Source organism: Centropristis striata, chromosome 8, assembly GCF_030273125.1.
Source record: "Centropristis striata isolate RG_2023a ecotype Rhode Island chromosome 8, C.striata_1.0, whole genome shotgun sequence".
In the NCBI taxonomy this organism is placed as follows: Eukaryota; Metazoa; Chordata; class Actinopteri; order Perciformes; family Serranidae; genus Centropristis; species Centropristis striata.
The window spans coordinates 26,795,297-26,810,310 of record NC_081524.1 but is presented as its reverse complement, the minus strand read 5'-3'; the positions used below and the strand labels follow the sequence as shown (position 1 = coordinate 26,810,310).

Sequence of the window (15,014 nt, the reverse complement as noted above, 5' to 3'; positions counted from 1 at the left end):
GCACGCACGCACGCACGCATGCACGCACGCACGCACGCACACACACACACACACACACACACACACACACACACTCACACAAAGCGAAAACATTCTTTGTCCTTTAAATAAAGATTTTGTGCATGCATGGCCATCTTCCAACAATGAGTTGATTAAGTGTTATTATTAGTAGTAGTGGTAACAGTGGAGTGGAGTTTTATTGTCCCAAACTACAAGGGAAACACCAAAGACATGTCAGTTTTACAGTTAAGGAAATACACTAAAAAAAGTTAAATATCATCACACAATTGTTAGCCCTTACTAAACCCAACCACAACCATTCCCAAATAAATACATTCACAATCAGTCACACACAGTGACTGAATAAAGGTGAATACAGAAGGAAAATGTAGCCTTTTTATATTGAAATATGGAGTTCATTGGTTAAACTAAAACTGATGTACAGACTTGCACATACATCTCTCTCTCTCTCTCTCTCTCTCTCTCTCTCTCTCTCTCTCTCTCTCTCTCACACACACACACACACACACACACACACTGGAAGTCAGTTCAAGGTTTGCTTCTCCTCTTATTTCAGGGCCTGCCAGATGATGAGGATGAGGATGATGAGCACCAGCGACATCACCATGGTCAGCATGCACATCCTCTTACGGGACTTCCTCTGTACAAAACAAAGTATCATGTCAGAGTTAACAGATTAAATCAAACTAAACTTCTTGTGGTGGATGTTTTCTGAAGCTTAGAAGATATTAAAATTAAAAAAAGACATCCATATGGAGCTGGTGCTGCCCTAATAATATAGATCACAGGAAAGAAGGATTGGATGATTGAGCAAACATTTGAGAGCATAGTTTCCACACTGTAATAAACACAGCCTCTGATTGGCTGACAGACTTAACCACAGTATTGGAATGTAACTAAATACATTTACTCAAGTACTGTACTTAAGTACAATTTTGAGATACTTACTTCAGTATTCCCACATATGTATCTTTATACTTCTACTTCACTACATTTTAGAGGTAAATATTGTACTTTTTACTCCACTACATTTAGCTGCAAGCTTTAGTTACATTTCAGGTCGAGATTTAACATAAAAAATATTATCAATTAAAAATGATTAACCACATAACAGTATATTGAGTAGTTAAATGAGCCCTGCCTGGACAATAGTAAATTGCTGCTTACATAAATGCATCAAAAATAATAATACAGTATATATATATAATATATAATATATATATATATATATATATATATATATGGATTGAAAACCTGAGAATATATATATTTTGAAACTTGAGAATATATATAATATAATATATATAATATATAATATATATTAAATATATTTTCTTAGTTTTCAATATATACTCTCAGACTTAATATTAATATAATATATATTAATATATTAATATTAATATATATTCTCAGGTTTTTTCATACTTCTTCCACCACTGCTTAACCACAAGGCATAATGGACAGCTTGTGAACAGCAATGAGTGGAAGATGGAAAAATGGATATAATTTACATTTAGCTTTGGCTTTATCATTATGGATTTATTTTACATAGTCTCCAAAAAGACACTGTAGTTTAAGGCTGGATTACACAACTTCTGAACATAAAATAATGGTATCAGAATGTTTTTGGAACAGCAAAACGATTAGCTTCTGTCTATCTTAAGTCTCTTATGCACAGCAATCGACTATGTATGTATGTATGACATACTTCGATGTCTTACACGACATTCACCTGAAGCTAAGGATATGGTAGGCTACAAATGAGTTGATTTTTAGCACTATTAAACACATTTGTCCAATTGGATGCGAGATGTGCATCAACAGTAAATAACTTGAATCACATAAAAAAGAAAGAAAAAGTTGCCGACCTGCTCTATGCACTGTGATATTGTGTTTAATTACCATCATTGCAAGTAACTTTATCAAACAAATGAATTATTAACATGCTTGTGAACAGGAACAATGAAATACAGTACGTAATGATGGCAGATCGCTGCCACGATCCTGGCAAGTCTAGTGTTAATCCTAGTATGCTATGTGACCAAATAAGGCTGGTGTTATTCTACATTTTCTTTATTGTCAACAAATCATCTTGAAAGATCCGAACTGAAAATGTTTTAGCCCATCTCTTAATACTTTCTGACTCCTCTACCATGTCTGTGGATCAAAGCTCATAACCCATATTTACTACTGAAGACTTCTAAAAACAAAAAAACAAAAACACATCACAAATCATATTTTTAAAAAGGCTTAGTCATTTTCTTAAACAGCTGGACACTGCAGTTTCTATTAGTTTCATCTTGCTAATATTATCATTTAAAAGTTGGTTTGGTATTTTCACAGAGTGTTGAACATTGCAAGGCTTAACCTTTGACATGCTTGAGAAAATTGTGGATTATTTATTATGTGATGACTTAAATCTTTAGCTGGCTTTCATGTATTTGGTCTTACCTGGTGATAGGCCGCCTTCTGCAGCTGGACCACCCCTCTGTCCACATGAACCTCAGCACTTTCCACATTGGCCTCAATGGTGTCTGTTAATCAGACCACAGGAACACACACATGCACTCTCACATCAAAGTGAAAAGTTTAAAGTATCAACTCGATGCTGACCTGCGCCTCTAACTTACCAATCATGTCTCCCTGGTCGTGAATCATCACAGCCAAGTCCTTGAAGATCTGGTTTACATCCATAATGTTGGCCTGAGGAGAACAGGAGGATGATGGTTAACCAGTGAACACACCTGTATGTGACAGTATAACAGTGTGATATGGTTGGTACCTCCAGGTGTTTGATGTTAGTCTCTCTCTCTCTGAGGATATCCAGTTCCTCCTCTGTAATGCTGGACTCCTCAGTCTGAGTCTGGCTCTCACCCCAAAAATCTTCCCTACACAATCATACAAGTCCAACTTTAGTTTACTTTAATATAAAGTAGCATTTAAAAGCCACAGGTTAAAGTAAAACTTAATTTATGCAAATATGTGTGATTGAAAATATATTATGTCAATACTGTATATGATGTTATTAAATTTAAAATGTACTGACTTTTCTTCAGACCACTTTCATTTAAGTTAGCAATATTTACATAGAATACTTTGAAAAAACCCACAACAAACATAGGACATTTAATTAAACCACATGTTTTTTAATAACAGCTAAAGAAAATGAGAATTAATACTTGTTTCCACTACTGTTGACAATATTAGGAGTTGGTTCATAGAAAGTAGCAGTAGGTGGCGTTAATTCTCCACTCAGAAAGCATTATATTATTACAGAAGAAGAGGACAACAACATGATGTAATTAAAGTTTGCCAGTCGAAGCTCAAAAAGTGAAAAAGAAATAGGGACTTAGCTGGGATTATTGATTGATTAGTTGAAGTTTTTTTGTTTGTTTACTTTGTGCTCACAGGGGTCATGTTCCTAAAAACATTTGTTCTATTGAATTAGCCAAAACAAACTGACACACAAAAAAACCCAGAGGCCTGGTTGTAATTTTCATATTTTCATTCATGCATACAGTAAAAGGAAAGGTTGTTTTTTTGGTCTTATGCCAAATAACAAAGCTGCCACAAGTAAAGTGCTTAATTTCTTCAACTCCTTGAGGAGACTGGCATGCTGTAGCAGGATCGCTTTTAATGCCACAGTGTATACAGTGATATAATAAGAATCTGGAAGACCTAAGGAACCTAATTTTTTTAAATAAGATTTGTACTAATCCCAAGAACCATATTTTCTTTTGAATGCAGTATACTAGACTGCAAACAGTCTGTGATTTCCATGAATCAGGTATGACTGGAAAGCTGAGACTCTTGTGGAGTCAGAATGAGAGAGAATGCTAAGCCGCATCTCAAATTAATGTTCAGGGTCCAGCTTTCAGATGATGTACACCACTTCTATTTGGGATCTACTGTTGACCTGCTATCTCCACCTAAAGATCCACTCTACCCCAACTAAAAAGACAATAAAAGAAGAAACGAACAGAAGATATAAGAAACTCTTTAGCATATGTCGTCCACTTTTTCATCTGCTTTGACTTTTTCAGCACCAAATTGTGGAAAGAACACACTGGAATGGAGAATGAAAATATTAAAAAACACACAGAAGAAACTTACTTTTCAAATGTAACTAGCTGTTCATTCACATTGCCTCCATCTCCCTGTAGACAGTAACAAAAAAAGTTTCATCAACATGACCTCACATCAGTTTTCCATCATGTATACAAATATATTAGAAGTAATTCAATAACAGTATTTGCTGATTGCTTACAGACTGGAAGTGCATGCTTATGATGAATGAACGAACATAACGATGAACATCACTGTGTTGCTGCTTTGAAAGAGTAATTCATATGATGGCCATTTTGTTGCAAAAATGTGTGGAAGCAATTGCAAAAAACTGTCATCACTATGTGTTTTGGAGTATTGCCATTGGATCCAAAGCCTCTACAGCCCTTGTCCAATGACAAAGCCTGATATTCACCATGGTCCTTGATCCAGCCCGAGCTCTGGCCACTGACTCCTTCTCTTTCTCAGCTACCTTTCGCTGTACCACCTGGAAATTGTTGAGTGCTGCAGAGAAATCATTCATCAAACGCTCCTTCTGTAGCTTTTGCGGCCTCTGGAAAAAAGTTAGGAATAAATAAGATGAATCCGTGAGCTCAACTATATTGATCTGACAACATGCACATCACCAACTTCACAACACACTAAAACATCAACTTGACAACATATGGGCAGCTTTCAGAACAAGCAGTGCATTTAGTAACAGCGCTGCAAGAACAAGCAGAAAATGTATCAAGTCAAATCGAGTCAAGTTTATTTATATAGCACATTTCATACAACAGGCGTAGACTCAATGTGCATCAGAGACAGCACCTTCTAAGTCCAGTGATATGATTGCAGCTTTTGAATTTGTTGTGGCAATTGCTCACCGGCAACTGAAGTTTTGAGTAATTTTCATTGAATTGTTTAAATAATTGTTGTTGTGCGTCCGAGCTTTGTTCCAGAGTTATCAGTTTAGGTTAAAAGCTTTAACCAGTGGGAATAGTGTGTTTAGTACACTTGGGGGGGTTGCTGGCTCTCTCTTTACACAGACCTTGATACAGCTCTGTGACTATCTGATGCTGGCTGAAAGGCAAAACGAAAAAGAAGTCTTATGTTTTATGATAAAAGTACAATAAAGGAAATAAACACTTTAAATCATCAGAATAAATTTAATTTATTCTTTTTGTTAAGAGAGTATACTTTAAATATAAGATCAAATCCCTGACTTGTCCAGGCTCAACTTGTAAATGCCATCTTTGTACAAAAAATAATTCTTAATTTTATTCTACTCTAGGACACAGATGAGGAGGACATGGTCACAAAAGGAATTGGAGTTGGTGTTGAAGAAATCATTGATGTGTCCATAGTCACTGAGGAGGCTTAAATCCTGTCTGATCTGAAGGACCTCAAAAAAGTCCTCATGAACTTGGACATGGTCTGAGAAGTTCCTACTTTCCGATTATATTCTTGGATGAAATTAGAGATTAAGGCATGACAAAATTAGTTTGGCCCCAGTTAACAATCTGGGGTTCTCATGTGGCCGACCGGGAAAGTTAGTTGCCAACCCCTGCTCCATAATGTAGTTACAGTCAGCAGATACAGTTGTAATAATATAACGTGTGAAATGTTTGTATCCTGCTGATGAATGCTAAGCACGAATACTTAAAAGAAAGCATAACCAACACACATGTTACACTGTCACAGATTTTGCATGCTCCATTAAATACCTCATGAACTCTATCTTGACTAATGTGGCATTTTAATGCAATCTGAAATGTGGATCACAGGATGCTGGCTTCTTTGGTGGTGCTGATCCTGTTTATCTATTAGAAATGTTCACAGGCAGTTTGTTATGACATGTCTGATGCTGTTGTTTTGAATTATGGATTGCCTTTAGGATCTGTTCTTGGTCTTATTTGATTTTCTATGTCAGTACAACCTGCTGGCCTTTGCGATAAACCATTCCTTTAAGTCTAAAATAATTCTAATTCTTCTCTCTGCTTATATGAAGCCCACTGCTAGAAATCTGAGAGTACTATTTCATTCAAACCTAAGCTTTGAGTTGAGACAAGTTGTCTAGCTCTCACTGCACAATTTCTAGAATCAAACCCATGCTCCCACACTCTGGAAATTGTGGAAAAATCTACCTGGAAAAAGTAATTCATGCTTTCATCTTCTCCAGACTACGGTGACGCCCTCCTCTCCTGCTTGAACCACAAGTCACTCTCCTGCCTCCAACTAGTTCAGAGTGCAGCAGCGAGGCCTCTCACTGTTTTTAACAGATGAAATCACATCACCCGAATCCTTGCTGCTCTCAATTAGCTCCCTGTTTGATTTAGAATACATTTTTAAGATTTTACTCCTCTCTTATAAAACTCGTCTGAGTCTGCCTCCAAGCTCTGTAGTAGAAACATTGACTCCATATGAGCCAAGTCGCAGCCTTAGATCCTCATGTAGGGTCCTTCTGACTGTTCCAAAGTTTTGGGTCAAATTAAAGGTGACCAAAATGGCACAGTGAACTTTGTTAGATAAAAAAAAACACTATGAAAGGGTCAAATTCTAAGAGGAAAAGACACTATGTGGATTGGTACCTGTCAATCTAAGGTAGCACTGCCTGATAGCATACCCTGCTTTATCATCTACTTTAAACTAAATGGCACCATCATTTATTAAATGAACATCATATTGTGTTGAAGAAGACTTTAGACATCAACTCATTATGAGAATGTTTACTGAGGTAATAATTAAAGTGAGAATTAATCATATTTTTATAGCATACAAACACACCTCCTTTTTTCAACCACTGGAGTCGCCCCCTTTTGGCCAATAGAAATAATGCCGTTTTCAAGGACCTTCCACATTGGCGCCACTTTTCAGGCTTGGAGGCTGTCGCCTGGTAGTATAAATTTCAGAAAAACACAAATGTTCTTTTAGGTCTGAGAGTGCTCAAAGAATCCTGCAGCAGTCTCTAGGACCTTCAACCTCTAATCATAATTATTTATTTTATATTTTTAAATGTATAATTTATTAAGTCATTATCACTTTGAAAGCACGTTGCTACAGCCAAAAAGTTTTGACCAATCTGGTCATGGATCCAAAGTGCAAGAAGCACATTACTCCATAGTTGCCCTCCCTCCTTTGGCAGCCAGTATAATTTACAATGCAATAAAGAAAATCAAGACATTTCTTTACATATAATCTATGCTTCACTTATTAATGTTTAGCATCTTGTCCATGTGCTGTTAGATGAATTACCAGATACTTCAGTGGTTTCAGCTCAGAGTTCAGAGTGTATTTGTTGCTTTTCTCTGCTTCATATGATAGTTAACTGAATATCTTTGAGTTTTTGGACTGTTGGTCAAACAAAACAAGTCATTTGAAGATTTCACCTTGTGATGTGCATTTTTCTCTATTCACTCACATTTTGTGAACTTAATAATTTGAAAAGTTTATTCAAAAATGGTTAAATATGAGGATTAGTCAATAATCAAAAATAAGGAGAACATAAATGCATTGATTTGTAATTGAAACATGTATCACACTATCGTGAGGCAATTCAAAGACTGATTTAGAGATTGATTTCTCGGCATGAAAAAAGTCCAGCCCACTTCACATGACTGAAATAAGTTCAGGCAAATGAGCATAATTCTCTCCACATTCCTATGAAATCAGCAGGGATGAAAAGAATAACAGTTGCACATTTAAATGAATTTGTCATTTTTAACATTCTGTTGTTCTTAACTTTATTTTTGTTAATTAATGTTATATTATTATACTTACTATTAGTGTGATACTATTTCTACTACTACTACTGTGACTGGTGTGTTCTGTGTAACATGAGTGCTCTCTGCTGGAGACCTTGTAGACTTACAGGGTGTGGTCTCCAGTCTTATATATCCTGTCACTGTGGTAGGTTCATCAGTAACAATCTCTTTCAAAATACCTTAATAACTTTTCTTGAATTTTGTATATTACAGTGGGTTTCCAATTAGCACAGAAAATGCCTTTGTGATGATGGTACTCATGAGTAATTAAATCGCTGGGAGTGAATATCATTCTGTTGTTCAGGTACATTCACTGTCATTGTTTGTTTATGTGAAGAATTAATTTCCAGTCTGCAGTTTTCTGGAGCTTCCAAAAGTTGGCTGTGAGACAGTATATGTAGCATATAAGGCTGGTTGGAGGCAAAAAAAGTTGGCACAAAATGCAAAACTAAAAAAAAATAGCAATACCTCTGGAATAAATTTTTATCTTATTTCTCCATCTTTCTCATTTTTTTTGCTTCTTCCACCATTCCATCCTGAAGTTGTCTATGGTTCTGACAGGTTTTTAATGACAGAGGTATCACTTCCACTGATCTGACCATGGAATAATCTTACCATGCTGTAGTTCAGCTATACTGGCCTTTGAGTTTAGGAACTCCACCTTACTATAATTCCAATGAAGGGTAAAAGAAATACTCCAGCACACAATGGCTTTGTAATTTAAAATTTCATATATTTCTGTAGTGTTACTATGTACACGCCCTGCATCACTGACACAATAAAATCTGAAAAAGACTCAGTAAACTCACTGTCCATGCGTCCCAGGGACACACCTTATTTTTCCCATGAAGAATTATATATTATGAACAACAAACTGGTGTCAACAGTCACAGTAATCAGCTAAAGAAACGTTGCTGTCAGCAGACCAGACAAGCGCTGTTTCCAGCCTCTGCATCTCGTCAGCAAAGAGATCCTGTGAGCATGCTCTCACAACATGCTAGTTTAGCCACAAACACAATAACTAGCCAGTTAACATGGATTCACTTCAACAATTAGGAATGTGAACTTCATAGTAGTAAATAAACTGACGTTTCTACTGTTCGATGCGGTGCACTCTTATAGATCATTAATTTTAGTACTACAGACACCATTTTGTTTTTATCATTAATTTTGGTGCCACTTATGTTCAGTGGTGGAAAAAGTGTTCAGATTACTTACTGCAAAAAAGTACTAATACCACACTGCATAATTACTTCCCTTCAAGTAAAAGTCCTGCATTCAAAACTGACTTCAGTAAAAGTACAAAAGTATCAGCATCAAAATGTACTTTTCAAGTACCTAAAGTGTCTTAGTACTTGAGGAAATGTACTTAGTTACAGTTACATTGCACCACTGTTTATGTTGCTACAAAAATTTTGTATGTTATGCCGATGTGACAGCTGTTTTCTAATAACATTTTCAGATTTAGAATTTAATTTGTATAATTTCAGATTGATTTTGTTCATATCCGTTATTACAACCATATCATACCATACAAACATTTAAGGAGTTAAACATTGCAGTTTCTCCAGAAAAAACTTTATTGGGAACCCATTGTATTTCTCAGGGACCCACTCAAATCACCAGCTGTGGGTCCATTGGACTCACTACACTGGAAATCTATCAACATCACTGATATATAAATGTAAAGTTTGATTGATAGCGATAAAAGCCTCTATGGACTGACCTGTTCTGATGGAGACAGCGGTGGGGGCAGTGAGCCCAGCTCCTTCAGGTGTCTGTTGGTTTCTTTAGCCAGCTGATTGGTGGAGTGTTGGAGCTGTTGGCTGTAGGGAAACAAACATTTTAAGACCTTACTCAAAAGGTTTAAAGGTTTGTGTAATTGTCAGGGGTGCAAACTCATGAGGGATTGAAAAAGGTGACAAAGATGGGAACTGTACTCCCCAGAGGGTTCAGGAGGCATGCTCCCCAGGTCAGAGAAGTTTTACATATCAGCTTTAAAATGTAGATTTAAAGTTGATTTTAGCATGAGGAAATAGGGGAAAAACTCACCCTCGAATGAATGCTATCTTACAGTTGGTAAGTAATGTATGGTAACCTCAGTGCAGACCCTTCACATGTTGGACTCAACAACTTGTTCAAACTTCTCCCCTCTGGTAGGCTCGACAGAACACTGTACGCCAAAACTACCAGACATAAACAGTTTCTGTCTGCAGGTCGTCACTGTGAAGTACACATCAAACCAACAACTCACCATACAATACTCGCTTTAACATGTTCAGCATCACTATCAACATAAATATACACTGTCAAACTTTTTAGTGTAAATTTACATTAAGTAACTGGCAGCAGCTTCGCCTGCAAAGTACTTTTACAGTTTCTCTATTTTAGAAATATAGTGTATTGCTAGACATAAATTTGGATTATATTACTGTATTCTTTTGAATTTACAACATAATACTGTTCACAGTTTTGTTTTTTCAGTAAATTACTGAATATCTACAGTACATTGTAAAACTTTTAAGTGTGAATTTACAGTAAATTCCTGTAAATAATTAGCCTGGGTATACCCAGACTGCCTTGCGCGCTCGAATTTAATTTCGAACCTCCATCCAGTCTGGCAACCAGAGCCGTTTCTTAGCCCTGTTTTAGGGATCCAATCACAGAGCGGGGAGGGACGGCAAGACGATGACGCGTACTCCTCGGCACTTGGAAGCTTGTAGTTTTCTTACGAATCTAACATGGCTGCTGCAGACGCGAAACTCTCTTTAGCTGTAGACAGCGTTTTAAATAGTTTAGAGCGAAAGTTGAAAGGCGAAAGGTCTCTCGGCGGCTCCGCTGTCCCCCGGCTCGTAGCGAGCTAATCACCGGCGCTACCGCAACGCCGGTGATCTCGATACGAGCCGGGGGACAGCGGAGCCGCCGAGAGACCCGCAGCAGCTTATTTGTTGCCCATAAAATCAGTGGATGTGTGTGGCTGAATGACATGAGGGGGAATAAAGCGTGAAAATAAATCTTGCAGAAAGCGAGAACTGGAGAAGCAAAGCAGCAAGCAACACTCTCTCACAGACGCACACACAACAAACATCCATTTCTGTAGCTCTACTACATCATCTGGTATAACTGATACGATTGGCTAAGAGCTACCTACAGACGCTTTCGATAGACATTCTAAGCGCCCAATAAACGGCTCCGGAGGATCGTAAACCACACCTCCTCTACGGAGAAATGCATTGTTGGTTGCCAGACTAGACCTCATTTGAGAATAGTCTGGTGTTAGCCAGGCTAGTAAATAATAGCATTCTCTTGTTTTTTTCTCCTAGATTGCATTGCAATATACAGCATGACACTGTATGACATCAATACAGTAAAATACTGTTCAGATTACCTCATTAAGCAATAATACAATATTCATCCCATATTTATTCTAGCATCCTCTGCACCCTGCAACACTGCACAACAATACTACCGTTTACATATTTCAGTGTGGTTTTTTACTGAATATCATTTTTTTATGTGAAATATCTGCACATAAAAGACGAATGCTACCCTTGTTCAGCTTTGATGCTCTTGACAGTAGGTGGTGTAACATCAAATAGGGGTCCCCTCTAAATAGCCTATGCTAATGTTACACAGTGCCAACACCTATCGAACAATACAGACTCAGACACCCCACCTCCTCAATTACAAAAACTCATTGGATCTGCACAAATCACACAAATGACCTAATATGTATTTTAAAGAGCAAATTTCCCCTTGAGGTGACAAGTTTGCATCTCTGAATTGTGCCAAACTGTCAGGGGGTCATGATCTGGTGCACACAGCCACATGCAGAATACATGCTGTATAGATTGTGGAACCAAAGTGTACAAGTGCAAGTTCCCTCTGGAAACTTCTGGCTGTGCACTGTAAGCACCAGGTGCTGAGGTTAGCACAAGTGAAATGACAATAAGTGACATGAAAACGAGTGCAAAAGGAACGAAACAGCTGGTATACACGCCTGCAAGTTCCTGGTCAGCTACAACAGCGGGGGAGAGTTGTTGTGTTTTTTCCCCTATATCCTAATGCTGAACTTCAACTTTAAATCTACATTTTAAAGCTGATATTTTAAAGTTCTCTTACCAGGGGAGCATGTCTCCTGATGTTGCTCCGTTGTTGACGGTTTATGAATGGAAACATCTGATGCAAATTCATCAGAATCATCCAGCTGTTTACATTTAATACATTGGCTGTGGCTCAGTTGGTAGCCGACCATCCCTGACCATTGCAGCCTACGTGTCGATATAAGATACTGCGTTCATCGTGTGTGTGAATGAATTCCTGATGGTGGCAGGTGGCACGGTGTAGGGTAGCCTCTGCCACCAGTGTGAATGTGTGTGTGAATGGGTGAAAGAACACAGTCTGTAGTGTAAAGTGCTTTGAGTGATGGCAAAGACTAGAAAATAACTATACAAGTGCAGTCCATTTACATATATATTTGCTCTGATATTAACTATATATTAACTAACTCTATTCAAGTTTTATTTTATTATTCCATTTATTTTGTATTTTCAAAGTCACAGCATAAGAGATGCTTTTCAGTTTCGCCTATTGTGGCCCATTTGGAATGTGTACGTCAGTGTTGTAAGTGGGCAAAATGTTATCTCAGTACCTCTCCTGTCCTGAACTCACACCCAACTGTAACTCTTAAACCTGGGTATGAACCCAATCAGGACTTGTGCTCAGTACTTACAGTCTGTCATGAAGATCAGAGGTTTGCTCTCTTGTCCCCAGTTGGTAGAGGAGACTTTTCATCTGACCAGCTGTGGAGAAATGGGAAGTTCAGTAAACAATCAGATCTTTTAAGAGATTCATTCATATGTAGACGTGTTTACTCGTTATCTGCACTCACAGTTCTGGCTGATCTTTTGGATGTTAGAGCTGCATGTCTGGATAAGGCAGCTGAAATCCCATGGCTGGGACCAGGTGCTGTCTTCACCCATATGGGACATCCTGGTTCACACAGCAGAGGAACACACTCTAAACACAACCTAAACACAGAGAGAGAAGATCAAATCACTTGTATTTCCGTGAATATTAAGTTCCCTATTGAATTTGTTGTAACTACTTACAATGTGAAGTAGTCTCACCTATATCATTGCATCATATTTCACAGAGCTGATGAGTTGATTATTGGATTGGTCGACAGATAGAAAACAAATCTGCTGTTTTACTTATGACAAATATGTGGTAGTTCTAGCTTCTCCAACATAAATACTGTGTTTTGCCTTGTCTAACACCATGCAAAAATAAAGATTGTAAGGTTATGGACTGCTCATTAAAAACAAAGAATTTGAACATTGTAAAAATCAGTATCAGTAAAGTAACTGCAGCTGTCAAATTCCAACACCAGTTCCAATAAAGTAAAGTGCAAAGTTCAATATTTTTCTGAAATAAGTATAAAAGTGCATTACATATAAATGCCCAAGTAGTAAAAAGGTATTAATTATTGAGTATTGCACTTGTATTATTGGAAAAGTATTCAAATCATTTACTTCAGTAAAAGTACTAATACAACACTGTGAAATTACTCCACTACAAGTAAAAATCCTGCATTCAAAACTAACTGAAGTAAAAGTACAATCTAACCAGCATAAAATAAAGGATCAGAAGTATAAGTACTTGTTATGCAGATTGTTTTATATATTCTCAATTCACGGTTGTCCATAAAGTTGGAATAAAATATTCTTTTACCTCTTTCCATGAAATGATTGTGACAATGTGATTTATTATTGACAGATAGTGTATATCTTCTCAAAACATTATTAATCACTATCTTCCAAACATATCACAATGAAAATGAAACAACAATTAACTGAGGATTGTGTTTGAAAACAATTATTTTAGTTATTGATATAAAATAAAATGTTTACAGCACTGTACTTGAGTAAATTACTTACTTAATAGCATTCCAACACTGATGAAATACATGCATTAATATACATTTTGAATTCATATATTGTCTCTAAATACATTTTTATCCACATACATTTAAACTTTTTATTCTCTTAAATTTACAAAGCATTTACGAGTTTCACGGAGAATAGGCATTTAGCACTAGGTGTAGCCTACTGAAAATATAATAACACTGTCATTTTTTCATTTATCTAATACGATGGAATACAGAGCCAGGACAAGTACCGTTACACCAGGATGTGTCAGCGTCCTTCCCTCTTTCGTCTTCTTCGTGGTGCTGGCTTTTCTACTGCACAGGAGCCCAGGTGTTATCCTTCAATAAAAACATAAAATCTGAGGCAAGCATGTGCCAAACCCAAGTCATCACGTGGATTAAACCCAACCCCAAACAAAGATACTATTCATACGGACTATAACCTACTAACACGATATTTAAACCGTATTCATTGGGCACTAAGTCATACAGAAAATGCTGTCATTTAACAGCAGATATCATTTTAAAACTGACATAGGAAACCTTACACCCAGTCGTTATTCGGCGTCAATAATATATACACGCTACTGTTTTATATAACAGGCAAAATAAAATCCCTGTCGGAATGCAAATGTTAACAATGTTCACCTTAAATCTTTCTTTGTACTGAAGCTAGCGTCGACAGTGTCTGTTGCTCCCAGCGCCTCAGATAAATACAGTAACTATATCAGAATTAGCAAACCCAGCCCGCATGTGACGTCAGACGTTCAAAGCGCTAATCCGACGTTATTAGATGGTGCCTTCAATGACGATAGCGAAGGTGGTCCACACAAGTTCTTCAGTGAGGTAAGCTTGCTGTTGACTTTTTTATTAAAATGACTGCTAGAAAAACATTCTACCAACTGCCCATGCTCATTCTAGCCCACTTTAAAATATAGCTACAGATTTTTTAAAGGACTTTAACACTAAGAATTATATCTGATTATATAGGCTATACTTAGGGAGTGAGACAGAAAAAAAGTATTTCGTCACATCATATAAAATCCTGGAACCTCCTACTGTGATTTTCAGACATGCACAAGAACATTAAATGTCCCTTTAAGACTCAATGTGATGGGCCTGTAGGTCTATCTCGTGAAATAATCCCGTGCCTGTCCCATGACAGAATTACTCAGATTCTAATAATAGCTAAGCCTGCATGTGACAGCGGACATGCAGGCAGAAGGCAACCCAGGCTCTCCAAAAGGGAAAACAAT

The 15,014-nt window shown here is 37.2% G+C and overlaps 1 protein-coding gene across 1 annotated transcript; it reads right to left on the bottom strand.

The window, feature by feature from the left end:
• Positions 1-47: 47 nt before the first annotated feature.
• Positions 48-14,500, bottom strand: LOC131975684 (syntaxin-12-like). Its single transcript, XM_059338412.1, has 11 exons — positions 14,407-14,500; positions 14,010-14,097; positions 12,721-12,859; positions 12,562-12,631; positions 9,556-9,655; positions 4,502-4,639; positions 4,135-4,178; positions 2,804-2,909; positions 2,652-2,724; positions 2,473-2,555; positions 48-661 (listed from the first exon to the last, which is right to left on the bottom strand). Exons 3-11 carry the CDS (start codon positions 12,818-12,820, stop codon positions 569-571), a joined length of 807 nt encoding a protein of 268 aa, XP_059194395.1. The 5' UTR covers positions 12,821-12,859; positions 14,010-14,097; positions 14,407-14,500; the 3' UTR covers positions 48-568.
• Between the last annotated feature and the right edge of the window lie 514 nt (positions 14,501-15,014).

Excerpts from the sequence above, each read along its gene's own strand:
- LOC131975684 (XM_059338412.1), bottom strand. The coding sequence starts at position 12,820 with ATGTCCCATATGGGTGAAGACAGCACCTGGTCCCAGCCATGGGATTTC. Across the intron at positions 12,632-12,720 it reads CCAAAAGATCAGCCAGAACT|CTGGTCAGATGAAAAGTCTC; the intron begins GTGAGTGCAGAT and ends ATTTCTCCACAG. Across the intron at positions 2,725-2,803 it reads CTAACATCAAACACCTGGAG|GCCAACATTATGGATGTAAA; the intron begins GTACCAACCATA and ends TGTTCTCCTCAG.